Source organism: Callorhinchus milii, unplaced genomic scaffold (assembly GCF_018977255.1).
Source record: "Callorhinchus milii isolate IMCB2004 unplaced genomic scaffold, IMCB_Cmil_1.0 Scaffold24, whole genome shotgun sequence".
NCBI classification, from domain to species: Eukaryota; Metazoa; Chordata; class Chondrichthyes; order Chimaeriformes; family Callorhinchidae; genus Callorhinchus; species Callorhinchus milii.
Genome location: NW_024704765.1, coordinates 5854598 through 5869151, shown reverse-complemented (window position 1 = coordinate 5869151; position 14554 = coordinate 5854598). Strand labels below are relative to the sequence as shown.

Genomic DNA, 14554 nt, shown 5'->3' with positions numbered 1-14554 from the left:
GACAGTAATTACTGTCACGTGTGATGCCTGCAGGCAGTGAGTGCAACAGTCACTGTGCACACAGCAGAGTCCCTCACACAACAATGAGACAAATGGCTAATGAATTGTTGGTCAGGGCGAGAGACAAGACTTTGGTGTAAATCCTCAACCAAAAGACATCGCCTCCAGCAGCGCAGCACTCCCTCACTACTGCACTGGAGCCTCAGCTTGCAGGAACTCGAGTTACAGTGTCAGGGCTGGAACCCACAACCTAGTGATTAAAGACTGGCACAACTGTGAGGGAGGAAATGGGAGCAGCCCTATACATTCTCATCAAATAGAGAAAGGATGACGTTGACAGCCAATCTCGCTCCTGCTCCACCTGCTGCATTATCTTTGTGTTTAGCAACATCCACTGATGGTGGGGACATCATCAGAACGTGGGACCGGATCTGAGTCAAACTCACTGCCTCAGCCAAGCAATGTGCTGAGGGCAACTAATTCAGGCTGAATAGAACTCTGTGCTGAGGTCAAACTCCACCCGGACAGACTTGAGATGACTTTGTTACTGACTGCATCTTCCTATTTCTATCAGATCAGAACGTGGCTGCATGTCTCATCAGCCCTTCCCCCAACCCCAGCTCGCTACGTTTGGAACATTGAGAGATCCTTTAAGTCTTTAAATTACAAGAGTACCCTGGCACATTGCTGGCACTTCTCGCCTCTGAGTCAGAAGGAGTCCTTGTAGCTCAGTGGTTAGAGCACTCGCTTTGTAAGCGAGAGACCTGGGTTCAATTGCCGGCAGAACGAAACCTTGGGCAAGTTTCCTTACTCCACACGCCTGATAATAATCCCTCAAAAAAACAATAATGACTGGTCATTTCAATCCACGACTGTTTGTGGGACACTGCTGTGCGCAATTGGCTGCCGCGTTTCGCCCACAAATATACAATTCACTTTACAGTCTATTCTGCGAAGTGCTTTGAGACGTCCAGAAGATGTGAAAAGCGCTACATCAAATGCAAGGATTATTATTATTATAGAAGGTTGTGGGTTCGAGCCATCAACATAAAATAGTCGCAAATAGATCAAACAGGGAAGTTAGAAGAAATGTCTTCACACAGAGAGTAGTGGGAATGTGGAACTTGCTACCACAAAGAGTTGTTGAGGCAAATAGCACAGATGCATTTAAGGGAAAGCTGGATGGGTACATGAGGAAGAAAGGAATAGAAGGTTCTGCTTGAAGGCTTAGTTGAGGAAGGGGAAGAGGAGCATAAACACCGGCATAACCAGTTGAGCTGAATGGCCTGTTTCTGCGCTATATATTCTAATGTATTCTAACATAACCCCCAAGTCAGGAATTGGAATCACGTAGTCTAAGCTGACGCTCCAATGCAGAGCTGGCGGGGGATGTGTTGCATTGCTGGAGGTGCTGTCCTTCATTAAAGCACCCATGGCCCTATTCAAAAAGAGAAAGGAGTCTTCTCCGATATCCTGGCAGATAATCTTCCAGATATAGTGGGTCCCTCGCTCCATGGCTTAATTGTGGGACATTGCTGTGTGCAAACTGGCTGTTGCGTTTACCTGCAAAATACATGGACTCCGGATGTCCCCAGGAGTGCAGACAGCTCCTGTGAAACGCTTGGGATCCCTTTGACAACGCGACATCGAAGACACAATATGACCTGCAAAGATTATTTTACGGTTCAATCCATCAGTGTGACAGGAAGCCGCCTCGCTGCCACAAGTAGTGGGAGGGGAGGGAGAGACACAACCTGAATGTGAGGAGTAGTAGAAACTGCTCCACAATAGGCAAGGAGAGGGGGCAGCAGGAGGCCACGGTTTCTGGAACAATCCGCGGAGCACTTTGAATTCACACTGAATGCGTGAACCAGATAGAGTCACGTTGCAGGAATCTGCTGATGCCGTGAGATTGACGTGGGGAGAGAGAGCAGAGCAGAGCAGATCAGAATGTCAACATGCTCCACAGGAAAGCTTTACAACCGCTGAAGACAGATTTGTGGCGAGCAGCGAGGACGCAATCACCGCGTGGAATCGTCAACTCCCAGGGCCTGCTGATCACTTGCACGTGGCTGTGCGCCCAGTATGGCTGGCGTCTGCACCCCCAACTCCCTCTCCCAAACTCCCACCCCCACCCCCCACCCCAGTGAGCCTGGGAATGGGCACTGTGCAGATCACAGACACACACACACACACCCTTTGAGTCACAGCGCGGTGACAACATCACATATTCCTGAATTTAGAAAAAAAAAGCTTTGCCTTTTCTTGTGAGCGCACCTCACTCAATAACTCACTGCATCTCTCAGTCTCGCAGCCAAAACCACAATAAAACTCTCATTCCTGTGGCCGCAGGCAAATTGCAGCCATTTTATAATTGTTTCTTTTCCCCCACAAATTGTCAAGAACAGGTACGGCTACAGGTTAGGTTCAGAGAAATATATTTTTTTAATTTTTTTTAAAAATAGAGGGATTAGGGGATATGGGGATAGGGCAGGTGATTAGAGTTAGGTCTGAAGATCAGCCATGATCTTATCAAAGGCTCGAGGAGCTGAATGACCGACTCCTGCTCCTAATTCTTATGTTCTTATGTTCATTCAGCACAACCAGGTAAGCTACACAAGCTGGCTGCAGAGTATAACTCTCCCTACATTGTCCCATCCAGCACGCCCAGGTCACGGACAGCAATAATAACACTGTAATGATAATAATCACGTCTTTGAGACGCTCAAAACGCTTCACAGCATATACTGTAAAGTCAATGAACCGCATATTTTGTGGGAGAAACACAGCAGCCAATTGCACACCGCAGTGTTCCCACACACAGTCGTAGATTGAGTGATCAATGGCCCATGAACTAAATCTCAACGACGTGATAAGGTACTGTATCAAATGCAAGGATTATTTTTCTCTTCAACCGTGCCTTCACCTCCCCTCTCGACTCTCTACCCCCTCCTCGCTCCCTCCCTTCCCTCCCCCCACCCTGACCATTTCCCCCCTGCTCGGGTCCCGACCCAACTGTCCAGCGCCTTGGGACGTCCTCCCAACGTGAAAGGCGCTCTATAAATGGAATCTTGTTGTATTATTACGACAGAAAGCAAGGGGGAGGCCACACGGACAGAGAAGCAGAGAGACACACCTGTTGCGCAGATAGAATACACAGATAGATTAACGTGTGATGGGCATTGAATATATTTTGAATATGAGTCACAAGGATCCTGATCCTATTTGACCTTTCCATCTCCTGTTTCTGCTGTAGAAAACAAAACTGGTCCGGCCTTTCCACTCTCAAACAAACGTGTGTGTTATACAGAGAAACCTCCTCCTCAGCACATTTCCATATTGTGCTGCTCTCAGGAAATGGACAAGGGTCTAAAATGGGCCAAGGCAGAGATGTTCCACTGACACCATTGCAATACTGCCAGTGCCGCGTAAGAGGGTTGTCCTGACCGGACAACTCACCGTTCTCTAATAAATCAAGAGTCACACTAAAAATCTAATAATTCTTGCATTTGTCGTTACCCGTTCTTTCAGCCACTGCGCCCCGAAGCTTTGGAACTCTCTCCCCCCAATCCCTCCGCCTTTCTCCCCTCCTTTAGATCACAACTGAAGACCTTACTCTTCGACTGTGCTTACAGTCACCTCTTCCCTCCCCCCGGCTTAGCGTGGGGCTCCGCCACTGTTAAGCGCTCCGAGGCACAGTCCTGCATGAAGGGCACTGTGTAAATGCAAACTGTTAGCGCTTCTCGTGATAGAGAAGCATTTAAAAGCCCTTCCCAGGGTTTGGTAGAAAGTGTCGTAATTGCGGCACGAACTGTAAAAATTGTCTCTCCCCAATGCTGTGCCATTGCTGCTCCACTCAGGGGGCAAACAGCTTTAGGAAAGTAAGTCTGTGTTAATTACCTGTTTGGTGAGACTGTGGAACATCCATTGAAGAAGGGGAAAGAGAGCATCTAATTGGCCCATTGCACAAATTCACCCAATTCTACAGGTCGGGAGCAATTAAGCAGATGGGCTAGAGCTAGACAGACAACGGGCAGGTCACCAGACTGGAGTTAATTGGGTATTTTGTTTAATTGGGTAGAACTGTAAAAACTGCGGGATAGACCCCGCGATCCTCCCCAAAAGAAGAGCATTTCACAAGATTAAATTGTTCCCAGAAAATGTGGGTTCATGGAATTTCAGGTAAATTCGGAATTAAACGGTTTCACTTGAGGGCGTTTCTTCGCCATTGCAAGAAATGACACATTACCACCAATTGCTCTGAAAATTGGTGTACTGATTAGTGTTTCGACATGACTTCTGCACATTTGATGATATTCATTGGCTCCTGGGTATGTTGGCTGTCCTGCCCAATAGATGGTAATTACAGTAGAACATAGAACTCTGCCACTCAGTGTGAAAAGATTTATTTAACTGCTTCTTACCTAGTCTGTTCTAGTCACTGATTCACTGTGGTATATGTTAGTGAGATCTAAAGGGATTAATGAAAGCACCACTTGAAAAGAAATCCGCTGAGCTGGGGATCTATTCAAACAATGGGCCAGAAATCTGTATAATTCAGATGGCACAGAGATTACAACATCAACAACTTGCATTTATATAGCGCCCCTCACGCAAAGTAGCGTCCCGGAGTGCTTAATGGCTAAACCATGGTAAAAGATTAACTTTTACACAGTGTCCGTCTGCTTGGGATGGGTATATGTGAGATTAAAAGGAGTTCCTCTCTTAATAAGATTAAAACGTCTCCTTTCTAAATAACGCATAATAATAATAACCCTTACCTTTGAAATGTAAAGTCTCCCGCTTCAGGAGGTCACCTCAAAGCGTCTCACGGGAGTGGACGGGAAGAGTAGTGACTGTGTGTTTTGTAGGCCAACGCCAACATCCACACAGTAATGTGCCACAGACAAGCCATGAAGTGAATGACCCGTTTTATCCAGTGGATTATTGCCCAAGATTCTGGGATGGAGAAACTCTTCTCTTTTTGAATAGCGTCATGAGATCATTACCATTTACTTGGAACGGCAGAAGGGGCTCGAGTTAACATCTTATCATCTGAAGGGAGGGTTTGCAAAGATTTAGACAATATCCACTTTTCTCTCTTGAAGACTTCCCGCCCCACCCTTTCCCTTGTTGGAATGACTCTGAACCAAACCTGCAACAATTTGCCAAATTCTGGCTGAACTGAAATTTTACATAAATAGATTAAACCTGGAAGCTGGTAGGAATTTCACCCCATTGTTATTGTTCTGAGTCACCTTTGCTATGAGGCACTGAATTTATCCATATGGATTAAATCTCCAGCTCTGTGATGGTCACAGCGCATACACACATATACACACACACACACAGACATGCACTTATCTAATCATCGCTGGACCCTATTTTCGCCCAAAGGAGAGGCAGTGGAGTTAATTGGATTTTGGGGCTGAAATCATGGGTCTACTTCTGATTGGACACGGGTTGGAACATGAGATGCGCCTGTGTTACTGTTGTCGGTAAATGGTAAATGTCCAGGGTCAGGGAGAGAGAGAGAGAGAGAGAGAAACAGCAGAGGATAAGGTGACCACTTTTCCTCATAGCACATTTGGAATAAATGATGGCATCATGTTGATGGAATGTGCTGACCACATGTGGGACATGTTTGGTTGTGAGGACAGCCCACGTGGGGGAGAGAGAAAGAGAGAGAGAGGTGCTTCCAACTAATTAGTTGACAAGCTAATGGAAGGCTGTCCTTCAGATCACTCTGATCAGGAGAAGTTTCATTGCTGCTTGTAGATAGATTGCATTATTGATTCCCAATTGGCTGTTGACTTGTTTTTACTGGAATGGGCTGATTACTGGCCCCAAACTCCCAACAACTCCCAGCTCAGAACCCCTTCCCAAGGATCCACAAGGCAAGTCCCTGCTTGGTGTCAACCGAGGACTCAGGTACCCGGAGGCTATGATTAATAGGTTCTGTTAGTCCTGTTCAGTGTTGTTGTGGGGCATTTATTTGGAAACACTGGGTCAAGGAGCTCTTTTTTGTGATGTGTGCTCACAGATCGGATGGTCTGTGGGGACTTTAAATACAGCTCTATCTTTATTTAAGGACAGTAGTTAATTCCAGACGGTTCCCAGTGGTGACTAACAGGAGGACAACTTGCCTGGTTAGCTCACTGGTACTGTATGAGTGTTTGTGATTAGTTAAAGAGTTGCCCTAGAGTGTGTGTGTGTGTGATTTACTGTAAAGTGTGTTTTGTGAGCAAACACAGTGGCCAATTTGCACCCAACAGTGTCCCACACACTTGAATTGGTATCTACATTATTAGATGGCCACTGGCAGTTTGGTTCAGATTGCCTAAATTGTAGTGGTCATTTGGACCTTATGTTGGATACGCGGCTGAAAGTGGTGGTGTCCATGTGTTTGTGTTTACAGCTCCAGGAAAATCTGCGTTGATGGAAATGGGAAAAAATTCTCAACAAATGGAGTCTCTGAGGAGTCGGGAATCCAAGTACATCGACACCCGTAAGTAGGGTAGCTCGGGAACATCGAGCAAATAAATAAATCTTTATGTCTTGCAGCTCCTTGTCACGTCAAAATGTCTTAAGTGGTTTCCAGGAATTACTATTAAATCTGATGACAAGTTTCCTGGTGTCATAGGTAATTGTGGCAACCAATAGGTACCATGGGATGAATAACCCAATCCAGGCGGGTCAGGGCGAAGCATTAGACAAGTTTCCTTACTCCGCACGCACACCTCTGTTTACGCAGCAGTAAGTAGGAACCCAGTTGTTAGTCGATTGGTGGATCGCTTTCCGGGGGTAATAATCCCTTCATAATAATAATTTGGTCACTCAATCCACGACTTTGTGGGACACCGCTGTGCACCATTGGCTGCCGTGTTTCACCCACAAAATACACAGTCGCTACACTTTACAATATATCCTGTGACGCGCTTTGACGTCTCAATGATGTAATAAGGCGCTAAATCAAAGGCAAGGATTATTTAGTATTATTATTACTACTATTGGTTCCAGAACCACTCTACCAGAATTACTGGCTCCAAAAACTGGGAGGAGACCAAGGGAAGCTGAGGAAAGACTGCTCTGTGTTAGATACTACACTGTCCCTGGCTGGTCTCGTCTCTTCCTCCATCCTCAACTCCTCCTCCTCACAGCTGTCCCCTAAAGATTCCAGCTTCACCTTCTGGCGGGAGATTCCCGAGGTGAAAGCCAGCGGAGTGCTGGCCTCCATCACCGCCCAGGAATGCACGCTGCAGGAAGTAAGTGCTCGTTGCTGGAGTCCATCAGGCGCTCTGGGACGCTACCCTGCGTGAAGGGCGCTATATCAATACAAGTCGTTGTTGCAGTGTGATGGAGTCTGTCTTGTTGCTCTGCCCCACGTGGTAGCTCTCTCACTGTGGGTTCAAGCCCCACGTGGGGATGGAGATTTGGGTGGCCTTCAATTCCACCCAGTCTTTGCTTGTGCAGACTTATTTCTTCAGCTTCAGAAAAGAGCAATCTACAGGGCTACGGGGAAAGGGAAGGTAAATGCGACTGAAAGAATTGGTCTCGCAAAAGAGCCAGCTTAGGTACGAGGAGCCGAATTACCTCATTCTGCGCTGTAAAATTTCCAGCAACTTGGGACGTCCTCCTGACCGGAAAGGCGCTGTGTAAATGTAACGTGTTGGTGTTGTTGTTTTCTCTCTCAGGCTATGTTTGAAGTCATTACCTCTGAGGCCTCCTACTTGCGCAGTTTGACGGTGGCCGTCAATCACTTCAGTAAGTGCCGGGAGCTGCTGGACACCCTGACTCCCACCGAGGTCCACACTCTCTTTTCCAACCTGCTGGGTGTCCGGGAAGCCAGCGAGAGGTGGGTCTGTTCAGTGTCCGTGCTGCCTCGCAAGTCGCCTCATCCCCTCCTGCCTGTTTGAATCTCTAAATAATCCTTGCATTTGATACGGTGACTTTCACATCAGGAAGCGTCTCACAGACAGGATTTACTGTCGAATGTAGTCACTGTGTTTTGTGTGTAGGGGTTCACCTCACAAACAGTGCCCCGCACACTTTGCCCCGCCCCTAGCCTTGCTCTGAGCCCCACATGTGGTTTGTGGACAGGTTCCTCTTGGAGCTGGAGGACCGTCTGGAGGAGAAAGTGCTCGTTACCAACATCGGTGACATCGTTCTCAAACACTGCGCTGCCTTCCGGAAGGTTTATGTCCCCTACGTCACCAACCAGATGTACCAGGAGTCCATGATGCAGCAGCTGGTGTAAGTCAGCACTCCATCAACATCGGAGGGGGATATGTGTGTGTATGCAGCACTGAATGTGGAGGGTATTGGTGAGATGCATGAGGTGGGATGGATAGGATTGTGTGTGTGGGGCAGGGTGTATGGAAGGGGATGAGGGATTTGCAGGGCATTTGGGGTAATAGCCCTCTGCCTTGGGTCCTCTGCTTATGGTCCTCCGCCTTGACTCTTGCCTTGACTCTGTCAGTGGGAATGAGAAGTTTACCCAGGTGCTGAGGGAACTGGAGGCAAACAGCATGTGCCAGCGACAGCCACTCAAGTCCTTTCTGATCCTACCTTTCCAGAGAATCACACGGCTGAAGATTCTGCTCGAGGTAACAACTACTCACAATTTGTTCCTCGGCGAGAGCCGCTGTATAATACAATGGTTTAGTTAATAGTGACTTTTCTCCCCAGAATATCTTGACATTGTCTTCCCCAAAGTCGTCGATGAGCGAGTGTGCCAGGAGTGCAGTGGGAGCAATTGGAGAGGTCAGTCTCTGAATGTTACCTGTTGGCCTTTTGATGCCCATCATCAAGGCTGAACTTGGTTTGGTTGGTAATTCTCTGGGTCAGAAGGTTGTGGGTTTAAGTCGCACATGGGGACCAGAGCTTGTTGCCTGGACTGACACCCCAGTGATGGGCTGAGTAAGGGCCCGCTTAAGATGAGACTTTCGACCAAGGAATGATTCTCTGTAGGAAGTTGAGATCCGATGAGAGTGTTTGACAAGAGAAGGAAGCTCTATACAGTGTCCTAGTCAGGAATCCTCCAGACAAATTGGTCATTCACCTCCTGAACAAGGTGTGTTTGTTGGATCTTGAACGTGGGCAGAATAGCTAAATGCCTTTTACCTACAGGAATATCACTGCACTTTAACATGCTTTGAGATGGTTTGTTGCATAAAAGTGGAAGAGATCAAAGCAGAGGCTTTGCTCCAAGTAAGGGCTTGAGGGAAGCTAACCTACCGCGGTGGGCAACAACAATAGGCAACAACAAATTACGCATATATATAATATATAGCATCTCTCACATTGGGCAGACATCCCAAGGCGCTAGGGTCATTGGCCTGAGCAGGAGAGCGTCATTGGCATTAGATGAGTGGCTCAAGTCGAGAAAAAACCTTAGTGTAGATCGCGATAGGTTGTTTCCGTGTTGTAACAATCTATGATCTGCAGATTGTGTCTGAATGTGACAAGAACGTGAAGAAAATGAAGCAGATCGAGGATCTGGTGTATCTGGAGAAACGACTGGAATTTCCCAAGACCAAGGTGAGCACATTGTCCCAGACCAGAGGAAAGGGTGTGGGGTTGAGTAGTGAGGTGGAGGGAGGTGTTGAGTAATGGAGTGGGTGGGGAATGGTGAGTTCAGTAAGGGATCAACATGTCAGGCAGATTGTAAGAAAGGGGCCAGAATGCCCTGTGAGAAGAGTCCACAGAATGACGATGGCTTGTCAGAATTCACTCTGTCTCCGTTCATATCCTGATCTCTCTTCCTGGTTCTGTCAACCAGGCTCTGTTGGCTGCTCTCTTGCTTCTGGGTTTAGTGGGGGTTCAAGATCCATATCAGGACTTGTGCTCTGCCCATGCTTTGAGATGGTTTGTTGCATAAAAGTGTCTAGACTGACACTGCAGCTCGGGTGCCTAGCCAGCCCTCCTAAAGCTCTTTGGAATGTACGCCTGATGAGGAAATACCTACATAAGAGTATGGTGTACGGTTAGACACACCGTCCTTTGGATGAAGTGTTACCCTAAGGCCCCTTTGCTGTCCAGGTGCTCGTTGAAAATCCTGTGGCACCAAATCGTGCAAAAAAAAAAAAAAACAAACAAACAAACCAGTGAGCTCGTCCTGGTGAAGTGTTCCTCCAGGTTAAGTGGTCGTTCATTTCCCGACTGTCTGTGAGACCTGGCAGCTGGATGATGCTTCCGAAATGACACCACACGCGACAGTACTTTGCTGTCCTTCCAAGTGATGAGGCGCTATAACAATGCGAGTTCTTCCTCCTCCCCGCTTCCCAGTCTCTTCCTCTCATCTCTCAAACTCGTTGGCTGGTCAAAGAAGGGGAGCTAAAGGAGATCTTTGTACAGGAACCTGGAGCCACCACCACCTCCCTCCATCTGCACCTCTTTAATGATCTGCTGCTGCTCTCCAGGAAACGGTACGTGTGGCGTTTGAAAGTTCCTTTGACTTTCACAACTTTGGGGGGAAAAGTCCAGAGAGTCCTGCTGGGGCCACATCCTCCCAATGTCCAGTTCTACCTGAATGTTGCTGGCAAAAGGCAGTCATCAACACATTTTAGAGTAAAACCCTGTGAAGCAATTTGAGACATCTTGTTGCAGTGCTGAAGGCACTGTATCAAATATAACTATTATTATTGACTGTTTTAACCATATTTGGTGTTGGAACGCTGCGCACAGTCCATTACATGTGAGCTGTGAGGCTCCTGAGCCCACAAATCTGTCATCTTCTTCATCTTACGAGCGCTGACTCAACACGTAAGATCTTAGAGAATTTTGCAAAAGTTCTAAACTCGGGTCTGAATTCCGAAGCTGTTTTATTTCTAATTCTTCGTTACAAAAGTCTACAATTTGGTCTTGGCAAATTCTGAGAGAGAGAGACCACGAGGACTCTGGCTTTTGCTATGTCCTCTGTGTAGCGTATCTGGGCGAGAGAGCGGGCAGCAATCACTGTGGAGGAGCTTATGGCTGCCTGGAATGTAGTGATCAATTTCTGTCCTTGTGGTGAGGTATGTCTGAGAATCTGATCCTGTCAGTACATGGCTGAGAGCCACTGTTTTATTTGGGTATGAAGTTAACGACCTGGTTGTCTGAGCTCGGCTGCTATGCGTCTAACCTGTGGAACTCCCTCCGCAACTTCTCTATCTGTCTTTAAATCCCGTCTTTAAACACCTACCTCTTCAACCACACACTTCCCCTTCCTCTCTCTCTCCATGTCTGACTCAGCCCTTGCGAAGCGCTCTGAGATTACCCCAATTGAAGAACGCACTGTAACCACTCATGGTTGATGATCTTTTTGCAGTGCTGAAGGGACATTTTCTGTTGTGGACTATGCCAAGCCCTCGAAGGTCAAGGCCATCTGCTTCCAGACCAAATCGCTGGTGTTTGTTCTCCAACTGTCTGAGAATCACGAGGGAAACATCAAAAGAATGATCCTGGGAGCAGATAATCAGTAAGGTTCTTTGGCAACTTCATTTCTTGCCCTTTTCTGTACAGGTTTGGGTTTCTAGTTCCTCCTTCGTGGTCGGGTGTAGTTCTCTGAGTGCTGGTTATTTTCACCCACAAAATACGCAGTCATTACACTTCATAGTGTATCCTGTGAAGGGCTTTGAGACGTCTCGATGACCTGAAGAGGCGCTAAATCAAATGCAAGGATTATTACTTTGCTCATCAAGTAGTCAGTATTCATGTGTGAGATTTGGTGTTGGAAGGATAGTGGAGCACAGAGGATTTATATATCTTTTATTTATATAAATATATATATTTATAGTGAGGAGTGAGAGAGTGCAGAGCATTTTTTGTTGTAAAAGAAGGAATGATCAGGATCGCATTGAGTGAGCACGAGAGTCTCAGTGGAAAGGGGACTTTGGCCTCTCTCTCTCTCTCTGATCTGCTCCTGTATCTTGTTTGGTTTGTGCAGGTGTGAGTTGCAGGACTGGGTCACGGCCATTTCTACTCCGGGTGTGACTCCAACTTGCTGAGCGCTTGGTGGTGAGCAGCAATGGGCAACGGCAGGAGCTAACCTGCCCCGGTGCCCAGATAGAAACCTCGCTGACCTCATGTATCAGTTATCTCCGAATAAAAATTGAAGGATTGAAACGGTGACTGGGTAAAGGATTCTCGAGTAACACGTTCATCGTGGGGTTCATGTTTGTTTGACTCAGAGACTGGCGAGCGCTTGATATCCCTCTCTCACTGACATTAATCCAGGTCAATGTCGGATGCATCAATTTCAGACCGAACTTCAGAACATTGTGAATTGTTCTGTGCACAAGTCTTCAATTTTGAAGATAAAACGGGTCTCACCGGGTGGAGACTGAGGTGAATTCCAGGCCCCATCTTGGTTGTTCCACGAGAGGGGCGTAGTAATAAAGAGCCCATTGAAGGATCCTTGGGGAATGGTGGGGAGGGAGAGCTCAAGTGCTGTGGGACACTACCCTGTGTGACGGGTGCTATATAAATGCAAGGTGTTGTTGAGAGGGTTGTTGAATGGTGACTGGATTTGGACTGAGGAGTCTGAATCTTCTTCAAACGTCCAATTAATTTTTTTTTTCTCAAGCTTGCACGCTCCCAATTCCTGCCACTGAAGACCTCAAATGAGCAACACCAAAGACGACCGGTCTCCTTGGTTCTGAATGAAATATTCTGAACGAAGGTCTTAAAGTGAAAACCATTTTTCTATAAAAAAAATGTTTCTGTAAAACTGGTTTCCAAATTGATTGAATTCATAAAATTACAAAATCTTCGCACGAACGCAGACACACGAACAACCCTTGTCTTACGATGTAGGACCTGGTTAAAAATTTTGGACTTTGCATTTCTTCCTTGTTCATAGGAAAAGTTTCAGCCGAATCGTGTCAGAGCCAGACATCTCCACCAGAGGCGACCTGTTGAATAGCACCGCACAAATCTCATATTACTGTGAGCTTACTAACAGTGCTGATTAACACACTTGGAAAATGTAAAAATAAAGTAATTTAGCTTTTACTAAATGTGGTTTTACTTCTCTGTCCCTGTTTAAGCAGTGCCTTGCATTTGTGAATCAATGTTAACGCACCTTATGTTGTCGAGACATCTTAAAAGTGCTTTACAGGATCTTGCTGTGAAGGGTAGTGACTGTATATTTCCAGCAACGTCGAAAGCTCAAAGTGCTTCAGTCATTTTTGGAAGGTGTAGTTTTAACCGTTTTTGTAGGTAAATGCGGGAGCCATTTTTGTTCACAGCCAAAGTCCTGCAAACAGTCTTGTGCTGAAATGTCCAGTTTCTTTAGAGGTCTGTTGGCCAGGACACCAGGGTAATGCTTGCTTCTGTTTTGGAATGGTTTCATGGGGTTTTTGATGTCTATCTGAAGGGGCTTCCTTTGCTTAGGGTCGGGACTCTGCCAACTACCAACTATGTGGTGAAGATGGAATATGTTCCTATTCTCCACACACGAGCAGCATAAAGTGCATTGAGATGTCCTCCCAACATGGAAAGCACTACGATATAAATGTGTACGAGGGTGAAAAACGAACCAATGTCACTCGCACCTCTTGTGCTCAGTCTCACCTTTCTCTGCACTTTTATGCAATTGTGACTCATTGAGAGTTTGGGCAATGCCCCACCCAAAGCTTCCGCTTGTAGTTAATGATTCACTCTGGGACCTACTATTATTTTAGTTATATTTAGTACCAATGTGCAGTGTATCACTTGATGTACAATGGCCAACTGGCACACGGTTATCTCACTGCCAAACAGTCCTCGGTCCCTTTGATAACTTTCGCGGAAACTCTTGACATTCCAATAAAAAATCTTTACAACACCTTTGTCAACATCATCGATAAATAATAAGCATTTTCCGTTGATACAGGATCTGACCACATCAAGAGGGCATCTCAGGATATTACTGTAAATCCACGACTGTGGTTCACTGCTGTGTGCAATTAGCTGCAGCGTTTCGCCCACAAAATACAGTCAAGTCACTTCATAGTGAAGGGCTTTGAGATGTCTCGACCATGTGATAAAGCGCTATATCAAATACAAGGATTATTATAAAAAACAAACAGATCCGCTCAGCATTGAGATTGCCTTTAATAACTGTTGAGCCAAGCTAGGAATTAAACAATCGCGTGATTCGACATTGTGATATTCATCAAATACTGATCAACAGCTGTAATATACCAAATTACTTTCAATAGAGGGGGCGTTTGATCCAACCACCAAACCTACCTCTCACAGGTTCTCTTTGATGTTCCACATCAAAGACAGAGGTGAGCTTTCCACTGGCTGCTGAGTGCAATGGCTTTGACAATGGAAGGGGGAATGGCACCTGGCTTGCACGCAGGTTCGATAACTTCCAAAAGGGAATTGGATAAGTACTTGAAAAGGAACGATGTGCAGCACTCTAGGGTAAGAGTGGGGGAGTGGGACAAGTTGGATGGCAGTTTTAAAGAGCTGGCACCATGCACTCCTTTTGTATTGTGCATTTCCATGGTTTTATGGTTTCTAAGTTCCATTCAAAATAATTGACCGGCTCTGCGTTAGCTACGGTTTGGGAGAAATGATTCCA

The 14554-nt window shown here is 46.4% G+C and overlaps 1 protein-coding gene and 1 non-coding gene across 4 annotated transcripts; both read left to right on the top strand.

The window, feature by feature from the left end:
* The first annotated feature begins 720 nt into the window (after window positions 1–720).
* On the top strand, window positions 721–789 carry trnat-ugu. Its single transcript has one exon. It is a non-coding gene; the product is annotated as a tRNA-Thr (tRNA).
* Window positions 790–5707: 4918 nt separating this feature from the next.
* Window positions 5708–12993, top strand: si:ch73-15b2.5 (rho guanine nucleotide exchange factor 19). Of its 3 annotated transcripts, none has more exons than XM_007907222.2 (11): window positions 5708–5931; window positions 6419–6508; window positions 7021–7265; window positions 7695–7855; window positions 8101–8253; window positions 8480–8606; window positions 8689–8763; window positions 9448–9540; window positions 10288–10427; window positions 11309–11458; window positions 11927–12993. In XM_007907222.2, the coding sequence occupies exons 2-11, from the start codon at window positions 6439–6441 to the stop codon at window positions 11985–11987; spliced, it is 1275 nt and encodes a 424-aa protein (XP_007905413.2). In that variant the 5' UTR covers window positions 5708–5931; window positions 6419–6438; the 3' UTR covers window positions 11988–12993. The 3 variants fall into 3 exon arrangements, with proteins under 3 accessions (XP_007905413.2, XP_007905415.2, XP_007905414.2); XM_007907224.2 differs by lacking the exon at window positions 5708–5931 and adding an exon at window positions 5988–6149; XM_007907223.2 differs by lacking the exon at window positions 5708–5931 and adding an exon at window positions 5988–6161.
* Window positions 12994–14554: the final 1561 nt, after the last annotated feature.

Coding starts and splice junctions, on each gene's coding strand:
- si:ch73-15b2.5 (XM_007907222.2), top strand. CDS start 6,439: ATGGAAATGGGAAAAAATTCTCAACAAATGGAGTCTCTGAGGAGTCGG. Junction 9,541..10,287: donor TGGAATTTCCCAAGACCAAG/GTGAGCACATTG, acceptor CCCGCTTCCCAG/TCTCTTCCTCTCATCTCTCA. Junction 10,428..11,308: donor CTGCTGCTCTCCAGGAAACG/GTACGTGTGGCG, acceptor ATCTTTTTGCAG/TGCTGAAGGGACATTTTCTG.